The sequence below is a fragment of the Terrapene carolina genome, unplaced genomic scaffold, assembly GCF_002925995.2.
Source record: "Terrapene carolina triunguis isolate 2854851 unplaced genomic scaffold, T_m_triunguis-2.0 Scaffold250, whole genome shotgun sequence".
Classification (NCBI taxonomy): Eukaryota; Metazoa; Chordata; order Testudines; family Emydidae; genus Terrapene; species Terrapene triunguis.
Genome location: NW_020664601.1, coordinates 260,150 through 274,008, shown reverse-complemented (window position 1 = coordinate 274,008; position 13,859 = coordinate 260,150). Strand labels below are relative to the sequence as shown.

Below are 13,859 nucleotides of genomic sequence, written 5' to 3'. Positions count from 1 at the left end.
TCAAGGGTTTTCTGTGTCTCCACAACATTTCCTTAGTCCTCACTTCAGCATAGAAACTACTAAATGGAGAACAAAACTGTCTTTTTGTATGAGTCTGCTTACATCAACCTCACAGCTATGCACTTGTCATTGGTTGAAGAGCCTGCACTTTGCATTTGTGCAGGACTTTTTACTGTAATGTGATGAAAATCTGTTCACTTCCTGGTCACAAGTAAATGCGACGTGTCCAGGGCCATTGCCCCATTAACAATCTACAGTCTCTTTAGCTGCATGCTAACATAGTTACTACAAATATCAGTTCCTCCAGCACTGGCATTATTGACATGGCTGTCAGAGGAGCCCTGATTATAACCTCATTTTGTCTCTTGAAGGAATTTCGAGGCACAAGGGATGGCCCAGCCGAAGAAATATGCCAAAATCCGCTATGATTTCACTGCTCGAAATGCCAATGAACTCTCAGTGCTGAAGGATGAAGTCCTGGAGGTAAATTAATAAACTCAGGAGCAAATCTTTATAGTCCCTGCTTTCTAGAGAGGGAAAGAAGATGCACCAAGAGACTGAAAAATCCCAAATAGTTTTCCTCTGTAAGTTCTGAATGGCAACATGACATTTCATTCGGATAGTAAGCTTTAAATCGGAATAAGAAAAGGATGGCTGGTACTTTTCTAGTGCCTTAGCACATGGGTTTAGCTGAGATTTGAGATCAAACTCTGGTTTAAAAAACAGCAGCAAAGAAAAGAAACCCATATCATTATAATACAATGTCTGACAACATACTGAGCCCAATTTCCAAGCACAGGGCTCAGCCTTGCAGCACTGAGCACTCTGGCCTGAATGCAGCAAAGCACTTAAACCTTTGCTTAATATGCTCACCTTTAAGCATGTGAGTAGCCCCACTAAAATTCATTGTTTGCTGCAAGAAGGGTCTTTCTGCCTTAAATTTCAGTATGATGGTGAACTGGGGGACTATTTTCCACTAAAACGTAATACAGAATTTTTAACCACCATCAATCTTCCTCATTGCGACACACTTCGCTGTCACAAAATACATGATATGACTTTAGTCTACATGTTAAGGCTACATTGGATTAAGAGACAGACTTCTGTTAAATATGTATCTGGAATAATTGTACAGTTGCATCACATTGGGTTAGCAAATTTGTAGAGTAGAAAAACTGACATTTTAAAACCTGGTTTCTCAAATATAATTATATTAAAATCTTAATGCAAATAAACACTGAAACACAGGCATATGGTTCAGAAATCTTTGGGTTAAGGACAGTTTTCACACACGATTTTTTAATCAGAGTTCAAAATAGAACAAGCCTGTAAGAAGAAACAGGTGATGACGCGAAGAGGAAGATATTCTAATAACAATACACCATCTTTTCCATGTCCTGTTTATATAATGGATGGGCTGTGATCAGGTTATATGAAAATCCTGCAGGCATTTTTTCCACCTCTGGCAGGATTCACTGTTGAAGAGCATTTTTTTTTAATGCAAAAGCAAGGCAAGCATTTCTGGACACCATGATCTCTCTCATCAACTAAAGCTTTAAAAAACAACATGCAAATTAAGCAGGAGCTAGGGGTTCCTAAGGACACTAGATACATTTTTCCTCAGCCTTGTTGCCCAATAGACCACTATTACAATTGTTTTATCAATCCTTTTCAGAGAGTGTTTATTAATACAACGTTGGAATTTAATGTTACATGAATCTGTTGCCGTTTCCTTGCCTGTATTACAAAGCTCCCATATAATTATGTGTGCTTTTTCCACTGCAAGCCCATGTGAAGATGTGAAATTTTTGTTACCTTGCACGTGTCATGAATACCTGATGGTCTCAATGGCTGAATTACTTTTTCCCCTCACAGGTGTTGGAAGATAATAAGCAGTGGTGGAAACTGCTAAACCGGAGCGGGCAGGCTGGTTATGTCCCCTATAACATCCTGGATGTGGTGAAACTGGAGGATTATGAACAGCTCTATAGTCAGGTGATGTTTCATTGGTGATCAGCTGCAGTGCATAATCAGCCTCTGCTTATGGCTAGCTTCAGTAGGCATAAAAAAAAGGGGTGGGGAAGATACCTGTAGACCTCTTAATACACCCTCTTCCTCACTGTATAGGTTTTTATGAGTTGTGCTGTCTTCACAACTAAATGTTATTAGGAAGTTAATGCTCTATTTAGACACCTCACAGCTGGTGTAGAGGGTGGAGTGATAAAGTAAAGCTCCACAATGAAGACCCAATTAAGCTTTCAGCAGAAAGCCAGAAACCTCTGTGAAAACTGCTTCTGGGCCCTTGGAGGAGATACAGCTCCACACTCAGTTGCTAGAGGATTAGGTTATAGCTTGAGACAGGATTTTTCTCTTTATGTACAATCCTGTAGTTTCTTCGTTTTCATAGATGTGCCCTACACCAGAGGTTCTCAACCTTTTTCTTTCTAAGTTCCCCTCCCCCCATATACTATAAAAACTCCATGGCCCACCAGTGCCACAATAACTGGTTTTCTGCATATAAAAGCCAGGGCCAATGTTCAGGGGTAGCAATCAGGGCAATGTCCTGGGGCCCCATGCCACAGGGGCCCCCGCAAAGCTACATTGCTCAGGCTTCAGCTTCAGCCCTGGATGGCGGGGCTCAGGGACCTGGGCTTCAGACCCATGCGGTGGGGCTTCGACTTTCTACCCTGGGCCCCAGCGAGTCTAATGTTAGCCCTGCTTGGAGGCCCTCCTGAAACCTGCTCGAGGGCCCCGGACCCCTAGTTGAGAACCACTGCCCCACACCACCAAGAAAAACCTCAGAGAAGCCATACTCGCTTAGCAAAAGGCCTGAGTCATCATTGCTCTGCACTATGTTGTCACTGACTCAATTACAATGTGGGAGTAAAACGCTACCAGCTGTGACTCAATGGCATTTCACAACCACCGTGCACTGGTTGAAATCCCTGTGCAAGCTGCAGGGCAATAGCGAATCAGGCCTTTGGTTTTGTTCCTGAGTCAGCTAGCCCCCTCCACCAGCTTGCAGACATTTTGCACATCTCTAGGCTTCCATTCCAGGATCTCAAAGTAATTTAGAGATGTTAATGAACTAGCCCTTGTAATGTTGCTGGGAGGGTGGGTCATTATCATGACCATCACAGGCATAATGACATGAGGAAACAGGCACAAAGCCCCAGATTCTCAAAGGAATTTAGGCACACAACTCTCATTGAAATCAGTGGGAATTAGGTGCCTAAATAACATTAAGGCCTTGGCTACACTTGCGGATTCACAGCGCTGCCGCGGCAGCGCTGTGAAGCGCGAGTGTAGTCGCGCTGCCAGCGCTGCGAGAGTTCTTTTTTTTCACACCCCTGAGTGCAGCAAATGCAGCGCTGTGAATTGCCAGTGTAGCCAAGGCCTTAGGATCTGGGCCAAGGTGGTTAAGGATCTGATTTCATGGGGACTAAGCCCCTGCAGCTCCCATTGATTTGACCTGGAGCGGTGGGTGCTCAGAACTTCTAAGAATCAGGTCTTAAGGCCCCGATCCTGCAAACACTTATGCAGGTGCTTAACTTTACTACTGTGAGTAGTCCCACTGAAAGGAAGAGGTCACTCACCAAGTCAGTGACAGAGCTGCTAATAGCATCTAGGGCCTGGTCCACACTAACCCCCCACTTCGGACTAAGGTACGCAAATTCAGCTACGTTAATAACGTAGCTGAATTCGAAGTACCTTAGTCCGAACTTACCGCGGGTCCAGACGCGGCAGGCAGGCTCCCCCGTCGATGCCGCGTACTCCTCTCGCCGAGCTGGAGTACCAGCATCAACGGCGAGCACTTCCGGGATCGATTTATCGCGTCTAGACAAGACGCGATAAATCAATCCCAGACGATTGATTGCCTGCCGCCGAACCAGGAAGTAAGTGTAGACGTACCCTAGCTCTCCAACTTCCTAGTCCTGTGGCTTAACCACTAGATTACGTCACCCCCTGTCAAGATACCCTCATGGTCATCTGTTCTCTTTTCTGTTATTACTAATTATTAATTAACTTTTATATTGTGGTAACCATGAGAGCCAGGGGCAGCTCTATGTTTTTTGCCGCCCCAAGCACAGTAGTCAGGCGGCCTTCAGCAGCATGCCTGAGGGCGGTCCGCGGTCACGCGGATTCAGCGGCGTTTCTGCGGGTGATCTGCTGGTCCCGTGGCTTCAGCGTACCCGCCGCCAAATTGCCGCCAAAACCGCGGGATCGGTGGACCTCCCGCAGGCACGCCACCGAAGGCCGCCTGACTGCCGCCCTCACAGCGACTGGCAGGCCGCCCCTTGCGGCTTGCTGCCCTAGGCATGCGCTTGCTGCGCTGGTGCCTGGAGCCACCCCTGACGAGAGCAACCATGTCAGGGCTCCGTTGTGCTAAGCACGGTATAAATATATAGTAAAATGACGGTCCCTGTCCCAAAGAGTTTACAAGATTGAACAGGTGGGTGACACAAGCGAGTCAGGGTTGGTGGAAATAGGATAATAAAGATAATAGGAGGCATGCAATTCTTAGCCAGTCAGTAGTCACAAATTGCCACCTGCCTACCTCATCTAATCCCACCTCTTACAAGTGGGTGGCAGTAGAATTTCACATGCTTTTGAGTTTTAAGCATACTGATTTTTTTTCTGTGATTACATGGCCAAGCCATTGAGAACTTCATGTACTGATGAAAGGCTCTTGCCAAGCTAGTGTAAATGATGAATTATTTATCTAAAATGGGAGTGGAAGGTCACCTACAGGCAGGTAGGGAGACAATAAATTCAGTATTGTCAGTCCCAGGTATTCAAAAACCCTGGAGTGCAAGATGAGATAGACTGGAGTGGAGTGAATTGATTTAAAAATCATGAGCTATTAAAGATATCATACAATTTCTTTGCCGTATGGATTCTGAGCCTTAGGGGCCACTCATGTCACATTTTCTGGCTTTTCAACACAGTCATAAGTGCAGGAGACTAACCTTTCATTTAAAAAAAAAGTGAGATTCTCACAAAATCACTTGGCAGCTAGAGTGGAGACTTTCAGAAAATCATTCATTATTGCAAGGTGCATGATAAAATCCTGAGAGTTAGCAGCACTGTAAATTAGTATCTTTTAAAAAGCTCTGTGGCAAGTTATTAAGCAATGAACTTTGGGCTTTGCAAGGCCAACAGTACATGATCACATTTAGCTTGGCATGATTTCGCAACACAATGGTGAGGCCTTCATGCAACCTGAGATAGCAGGTGACAATAGCATGTGAATATTCATGCCTCGGCTTATGGAGATCCTTGATTCAATTTCACTGGATGGTGTAAAACAGAATTAAATGGAAGCGGGTCAAGTACAGTTTCTCATAATTACATGTTAACTTCAATAGAGCTAGACCAGTTTACAGAACAGCTGAGGACCTGGGCCACTGTGCTCTAATCTACTATGGTTGTGGGGGGACAAATATTTAATAATGCTGAAAAAATATTTTACTTAATAAAAACCATTTTTTATTCTAACCAGAAGTACAAAGGAGACTTGAGTCCGAGAGGAATTGGTCCTGCCAGCCCTACTCACAGGATTCGTGGTAGCTACGCTGGTGATAAATGGGGAAGTGAAATGTTAGCCGGGAACTCTCCTCACAATGCCAAAGAACGTAGGTGCATAGTATCAGGGTTCTTACCGTTCACCACAACTCAGGCATGTGATATTGTTTCACAATACACAGTCCACAGAACTTGGCACTGCGGTTCTGGAACTTAGATTTAAACTGAGAAGCTTCCACCAGTGTGTTCTTTCCTTTGTTTGTGTTGGGTGCTAGTGGATTTCTTCTTAAAATCATAGAATATCCAGGGTTGGAAGGGACCTCAGGAGGTCATCTAATCCAACCCCCAAATCCCCAACTAAATCATCCCAACCAGGGCTTTGTCAAGCCAGACCTTAAAAACCTCTAAGGAAGGAGATTCCACCACCTCCCTAGGTAACCCATTCCAGTGCTTCACCACCCTCCTTCTTTATTTCCTTTTCTAAAACTGTTCATCTGTCTTAGTTTCCCTAGTCACTGTGTATATGGGCCTAAATCTATGCACCTAAATCCATATTTAAGTACCTAAAATGACATAGGCAGCAGAAAAGGGGAAAGATCTTCACCCCTACTCAGGCCTCTTTATGCCATATAAAAGGGCCAGTGCAGCACACAGGGGCTGCAAGAACTCTGGTTCTGGCCAGGGGAGGATTCCCCCAGTGCAATCACTATGGAAGACAGCCAGGAAGCTGCTTTCCGAGACTCCCTGTACAAATCCTGGTCTAGGGGGCCTGCCAGGGCTGTGGCCATAAGCAGGGCCGGTGCAACCACTAGGCGAACTAGGCGGCCACCTAGGGCACCTAGTGGTTGAGGGCGCTGAAAAGCCCACTCGGGCGAGGAGGGGGAGTGGAGGTGAGCTGGGGCGGGGGGGCGCGGGGAGGGCCGCCCGCAGTAACGGGGGGGCGCACAGGGGAACTGCTCCCCACCCCAGATCTCCTCCACTCTGCCTCCTCCGCTGAGCACACAGCCCCCGCTCTAATTCTCCTCCAATCGGCACTGCAAGCCTGGGAGGGGAGGAGAATTAGAGTGGCGCCGGCGTGCTCGGCGGAGGAGGCGGAGCGGAGGTGAGCTGGGGCGGGCTCCCCGGGCGGGGTTAGCTGCAGAGGGGAGGTAGCTGCTGGGGGGAGCTCCCCAGGTGGAGGGGGGCGGCAGGCTCGCCAGGTGGCGGGCTGGGTTAGCTGCCGCGGCGGGCGGGGTTAGCTGCCGCGGGGGGGGGGGGGGGGGCGAAGTTAGCTGGGTGGGGGGGTGGCGCAGGGTGGAAGTTTCGCCTAGGGCGTGAAACTTCCTTGCACCGGCCCTGGCCATAAGAGGCACAATGAGGCAGGGTCGCAACACTGTTGAGATTCTGTTCTCTGTATGTATAAATATCTTCTTTCTGTGTGTTCCATTCTATGCATCCGATGAAGTGGGCTGTAGCCCACGAAAGCTTATGCTCAGATAAATTTGTTACTCTCTAAGGTGCCAAAAGTACTCCTGTTCTTATCACTTTAAAAGTGTGCTGGACTTCTGGCTCCAAAAGGAATCACCCAGCTCTTTGGAATTTTCCACCAAGCACTTTTCAGTAATAGTTTCCCAACCAGCTCTGACTTTAGTAAAGTAAAGCTCCAGCCAGCTAAAAGTAAGGTGGTCTACGGGTATGTGTTCATTTTTTTCACACCTTACAAATGATGGTTTGGTTTATACTGCCCCTTAGAATACACACTTATGAAATAAAATTTAATTGTTCCCCATAAAGTTTGCCATTGTGCACCATGAAAGAGAAGAGTTTCTTTATCAACTGGAAATTATACAGCTTTAATAATGACAATCATCTTGTGAACTAGAAATCCCATCACAACAATTCATTTAACTGAGAATTGAATACATAACCATTCAGTTACTACCACCATGTAAAAAAAGAGAGAGATTCCTCAGGTATTAGTTAGAGACAGGTAAGACACAGGAGGAGGGATTTACCCTATGTCCATATGTCATTACTGTCCAGTCCTGATATGGTAGTTAGTAACTACATAACACAATGCCATCTCTGCTGTCTGTCTCCTTGCTCTCAGGATCACCAACAACTATTCCAAGATTCTCCAATTAGCCCTCCAGGAGTTGCTTTAGAACTTAGGCTAAGATTTTGCATTGCAGGATTCATAGACACAATACCTGCACCCAACCACTCACTTATCTTAGGAGCAAGTCACCCTATGACTGGTTCTCAACTAGCTTTTTGAAAACTAAAATCAGCCTAAAACTCTGCTACAAGGACTTGTGTCTGGCTGTTATTTTGCATTCCCTCCCTCCGAAGAGGTATTGTGGAAATACAGCATTTAAAGGCATGAAAGGAGGTTTTCAGACCTCAAAAGCTGAAAAAGGAGTTTGAAAAGACAGGTGCTAGCTTTGGGGCCTGTGGGATATGAGCGAACCCTACAGTTGGTTCAGCGTGTTACTACTAAAGTGATGGCACATTAAAAATGTTTCCTTTACACTTTGTTCCTGAAGCAGGTTTCCTGGTCAAAATGCCATGTCATGTCTCACCCGTCCCGCAAAGCACTTCTTTAAAGTTAACCACATTATTTAGCTTTCCTGATTTCCTATCTTGAGCATGTTTTTTTAGAGAGTTAATAGAGCTGCAGAGTCAAATTCTGCCTTTACTTACACCTTATGCAACCCCACTGATTTTCACTGGTTGTGACTTAAGACAGAATTTCACCCCGGTCTCTAATTTGTAACCTGAAAGTGTGCTCCGTTTTCCAGAACTTATCCATCATATGGATGAGGTGAATGATGAGCTGCTGAAGAAGATCACAACTAGTAAAGTTCAGCCCCCCCAGAGAAACTTTAAGGTGGAGAAGCCTCAGCAAGTTGCCGTGCCCCTGACGTTTGAGTCAAGCGCTGAAGAGGTCAAAGCGTGGCTGGAAGCAAATTCCTTCAGCAAAGGGTAAATCTGCACAGCTGCTATGTGAGATGCTGAACTTTCATTGAAAGGGGGGAGAAGGAGGCTTTTGACATTTTTATTGGATTACAGGATGCTTATGTTTGTTTAATTTATAAAGCCTGTGAGCAAGTGACACTTCTACCCTGCTCTTAACACAGTACGCACAGCCAGTACAGAGTCCGAACTACTCCCAGGGGGTTTGTTTTACTGACAAAGAGACAATCAATGTAACACAAATGCCAGCCGGTGTCTTCTCTCTAGATGTGGCTACTCCTAAAGTTCCTCCCTGAGGACTGTTCAATCTCTACACCACCTCTTCAGGGGTGCACTCCCACCTCCCTTATATCCAAGGTGGAGCAAGCAAGCCACCTGTGGTCAGCAGGACCCAGTTAGCATCTCCCAGTAGGATCAACCCTGGATGACAGGGTTAGTTCACAGGAAAACACCTTACTGCTGAGAATCCCAAAGGACTTTGCAAAAGTAGTTATTTTACAGATGGGAACACTGGGGCACCGAAAAGCTACGGGCCAGATTTTTAAAGGTATTCAGATGCATAGAGACAGAGAGGCACCTGGTGGGATATTGAAAAAGTTCAGGTGCCTAACTCTGTTTAATATCAATAGGAGTTAGTAGCTTAGGCAGTTCTTGAAAATCTCACTAGATCCTATCTATATCTTTAGGCACCTAAGTACCTTTAAAAATCTGGCCCCAAGTGACTTGCTCAAGACTGCAGAGAGTCAATATAAGAACTAGGGTTAGAACTGGATCACATGTCTGGGCTGTAATTCCTAAACACCTCTTACCTAGAGATTATAATTAAGTATATAATAACTAAATATGGGCTGCTAACTTTTCATAATAATATTAAATATATATGGAGACAGAGCCTAATCTCATGTGTTGACTACTCATTGAGTGGACACTGCCATAATAGGGTAAACCTTCATAGACTTCTCACTCCATTTTTCTCCTTCTTCTGACCCATTTGTATCACATGCCTTTCATTACTTGTGTTTTTCTAGGACCGTGGAGCATCTTGGCATACTTACGGGGGCCCAGCTTTTCTCTCTGAATAAGGAGGAATTGAAGAAAGTGTGTCACGAAGGAGCCAGAGTATACAGTAAAATTACAGTGCAAAAATCTCTCCTGGAGGTAAGAAGTTTTCCCACAAAATCCTATTAGTATGGAACCCAGTAGCACAAAATACTAGCAAGCTGTATTAAACAGGCATTTTAAGAAACACAGTTATATTAGCCAAGATAAGAGGCCTGCTGAACACTCGTTTTAGCATAAAAACAATAGAAATCTTGTGAAAACTACAACTTAGAAACACTGGGCCAGATCCTCAGCTGGTGCAAATCAACCTAGTTTAATGGAAAGATCTGGCCTATTAACTTATATCCTATCTCCTTGAAAGCAGCTCCACTTTGACAGCATTCTATATCGCTTATTTAGGTTAAGCTGTAAGCTGTTTTTTGAGGTTCAAACTCTTTATGTTTTGTTGCCATTCCAGAAATGCGGAGGGGATTCAGAGCTTCAAGAAATTATGAGACGTCGCCAAGAGAGGAGTGATTCTGCTCTTTAAAGTTCTATCTGCTTTTTTCAACTATTAGTCATAGTAGTGCAGAAAAAGGGAATAACAAGCACCGATCCCCGATCAAAATGAAAGAGACTACAGAGACCATCACCTACCAGTATAATTGCCAGGAAACTGACAATTCCTGGAACACTGTTGATAAGGAGGATACTCATTCACCAATATGCTATCATGCTGGGAGAGAAGTTTTAGTATTGCATGAAATATTATTTTTATATCTATATATTTTATACAGAAATTTTATGTGTATGCAGTCCAGAGCATGAGCAGGATCTGAATTCATGGGATTCTAAATGTACGAGGCAAGGCTGGATTCAAGTTAAAAAAAAAAAAACACACACACACACACCCAGAACCTCATAATATACTGCTGTATGGCTCTCCATTGATTTGATAAAGCTCTAAAAAGAAGGCTAGAAATAATTCTCCCAACAAAGGACTGCTTGAATGCTTAGAGTTTCTGTACCATAAAGACTAGAGCTTTTTTCCCCCTTGTTTCCTTCTTGTCTGTGGCAGAAACACTAAGCAACAGTATCCTGGGTTTCCCTGTTCATGAAGGCCCAGCAGCAGTTAAGTTTCCTCCCTCTCTTCTACCCCTGCACTCCTCTCAAGCCTTAAAGATTTTAAAACAAGGGCTGGGCCTGTCTGTACCTGAAAATGAAATTACAACAGTGTGTAACAGATTTTAGGGTTGGATCACCCTGTTTAAATATATATACAATGCTACTGCTTTCTTTGAGGGACAGGGAGTGTTTTAATTAAACACTAAAGAGCAGTGAGTAATACCCTGAAATTATTTGTATTTGCCAATTGGGAAGCAGTGTCCAACTACATTCACCCACACAATGGCTACCAGTGGATGGGGCCTAATGCGACTATGCAGCAGTTTGACTTGGCATTGATCCCAACTGGCAAACCACAGTATTGTCAAACCCAAGACTTCAACAATCAGAAGATAAACCCATAAAACTTACTCCCAATCTGAAACACACAAACACACACACAACCATTCCCTATGCATGCAGCCCTGCGCCCTGCTTTAATAATATAACAATCTGACACAAGTAGTGAACATCTAGGAAATTAAATGGAAGTTGGGATGGCCATTTCATACACAATTAAAAAAATCTTTGGGGAAAAAAAGTCTGAAAAATTACTTAATTTAGCAAATACATTTATTAGTACTTTACTTCCTGTTTTTCCTAACGCTGTTAAATATCTAGATTGCACTGACAGGCTTCGAGATTATGTATATATAAATGACGAAGACAAGCTCCCTGCCCAAAGTAACATATTCAAGTAATTGTGAAGTGATAATTTCATAACACATTTTTAAAATAAGAACAAGTATAAAATATATTTCCTGGATTTTAGCATGCACAGTGAAATTGGCACGTTTCCAGTCAACAGAACACATACACCTTTTCTTGACTTTTTCACCAGCCTTACAGAGTAGAAGGACAAATAAATTTACAGGTACTGCTCATTGTCTGAGATGGTAGTAATAAAACTGGAGTAACTTTGATCTGTTCTCTCCTTTATCCACGTTAACTTTGGTTAATGTTAATGGAAATTCTCGCCCTGATCTTGCAAAGACTTACACTAGTGTTTACTTTACACTGAGTTTACACACATTGACTTCAGTGGGAATACACACGCATAAGCCTTTGCAGGAAGGGGGCCCATGCTTGTATATTTAATCAAATACAGAATGATTCATCATACTGAACTGTATGTACCTGTAAATGGAAGAGTAGGTGCGGGAGTTGGTTTCTATATTAAAGAATACCGATGCATTATTTGTTTTTTGTAAAATGTTTCTAAATGGATGATTTTTTTTTAAATAAAGCCTTAGACAAGGCCATCATTAGCACCAGTGGGGCTAAAATGATGACAGAGCAACAGTTAGAGAAAATCATCAGTGCAGAGAAGGCACTAGATTGTGAGGATAATATTCTTTCCCACATCAGCAGTTACTTACCAAGGTAGCTAGAATTTGAAAAGGGTACTGGTTTGGCTCAGGGTGGAATGAAGGAGATCATTCTTCTGGAGAACCATCAGTTTTTGACTGGGGTAGAGGGAAAGCAAGCATTAATACTGGAAAATGGTAACAGCAGTATAAGGATGGCGGGTTAAATGAATTCTAAAAAAACAAAAATAAACCAAAAGGTGAGCTAAGAAGCATAACACACCATTTTTGTCTTTATGTATAAAGGAAACAAAATCACCCACGATTACAACTATTTGGATTTATATTAGCAGTCCATTCAACAGTTCTGTAAAGAATTGTTGCCAAAGCTGACAGCATCTATTAAAATGCTAAACCACATCATAGGTTTAGTATCCATGTGAATGAGCTATGCATCTGATATATTTGTACTGTCTGCAGATAAAACTATAATGTACATGAATGTAATTGAACTAAGGATAAAATGATATAACCATGCACTGTTTAAGATTCATTAAAATAGTTAAATTATAAGTATAATGCTTTCTTGCTCTTAATTGGATATGAGCAAAAACAAGAGAATTTTGGAGCAGATGGCCGTTTTTTCAAATGTTTTGTTGCAGCAAGCCTGTCGATGTGCAGCAACAGTAGAGCTGTGGGTAGCCTGTTTCTTCTTGTTTGTCAGCAAGTAATGTTCAAAAGTGAGACCACTTCAGCATAATGATCATTCAAAACTAGAAATGGAGCAAAACCTAGTTCTGAAAGAGCCCAAACTCTGGGAAAATTAGGATCTGGATCCATACTTCACATTCTCTGATACTTTGAGGGAGGAACCTCTTTCACCTCTGGAGGAGGCAATTTGGAGAGTATAGCTGTATTTGCAAGTGCAGAGCTTCAAATGTACTGCATTGCATACAAGCAGGCTGACGCTAATGATGCCCAAACCTAGAGGAGCACGGCAGCCAGTGGAGGTAGCCCTGTCCTGAGCCTGCAGATTCTGACAAAGAGGCTGTGGTCAATGAGGAGTATAAGTTTCCTACCGATAATCATGAAATTTGAGAATCCCAAAACACTAATGTTTCTTTCACCAATATCATTTTTCTGTCCTGGGAGGTTTATGCAGCGGAGTATTCTGACACATCAAGCAAATTATGGGAAATCACTGTCACAGCTCTCACAGATGAGACATTACAAGATAAAATCAAGGGAAACGTATGATCAAAGTATCTAAGATAGGCTCCATTGCTAAGGCTATGTTTTAATCACGGGTATTTTTTGTAAAAGTCATTGACAGGTCACGGGCAGTAAACAAAAATTCACAGCCCTTGACCTGTCCATGACTTGTACTATATACCCCTAACTAAAACTTGGGGGCGGGGAGCCCGGGACCCCCGCTGGTGCTAGGGAGGGCAGCGCACAGCCCAGGACCCCCGCTGCTGCCGGGGGGGAGGGGTTTGGCAGGCTCCCTACCTGGCTCTGTGTGGCTCCCTGGAAGCAGCGACATGTCCCTCGGCTCCTAGGCGGAGGTGTGGCCAGGGGGGCTCCACACGCTGCCCCCACCCAGAGTGCCAGCTCTGCAGCTCCCATTGGCCTGGAACCGCAGCCAATGGGAACTGCAGGGGCAGCACCTGCAGGCAGGGCCATCCTTACCCATACACAAAGTACGCAGCTGCCTAGGGCACAAGGAAATATGGGGCACCACATTTCCTGGTGCCCTATGCAGTTGCATGCTGCTCCAGCCCCTGCTCCACTTCTTCCCCATGACCCCCACCCCTGCTCTGCCCCAGCCCCGCCTATTCCCACCCCTGCTCCCACCCCAGCCACACC

General features: G+C 44.2%; 1 protein-coding gene across 2 annotated transcripts in view; it reads left to right on the top strand.

Annotated features, from left to right (window-relative positions):
- EPS8L2 (EPS8 like 2) overlaps positions 1–12,555 on the top strand; it is a 131,812-nt gene extending 119,257 nt beyond the window's left edge. For both annotated transcript variants that reach the window (XM_029912833.1, XM_026657619.2), the window contains exons 16-21: positions 372–483; positions 1,876–1,995; positions 5,504–5,636; positions 8,307–8,490; positions 9,510–9,639; positions 10,001–12,555. In XM_029912833.1, coding sequence (XP_029768693.1) covers positions 372–483; positions 1,876–1,995; positions 5,504–5,636; positions 8,307–8,490; positions 9,510–9,639; positions 10,001–10,072 — 751 coding nt within the window. In that variant the 3' untranslated portion in view covers positions 10,073–12,555. The remainder of the gene's footprint in view (positions 1–371; positions 484–1,875; positions 1,996–5,503; positions 5,637–8,306; positions 8,491–9,509; positions 9,640–10,000) is intronic.
- Positions 12,556–13,859: the final 1,304 nt, after the last annotated feature.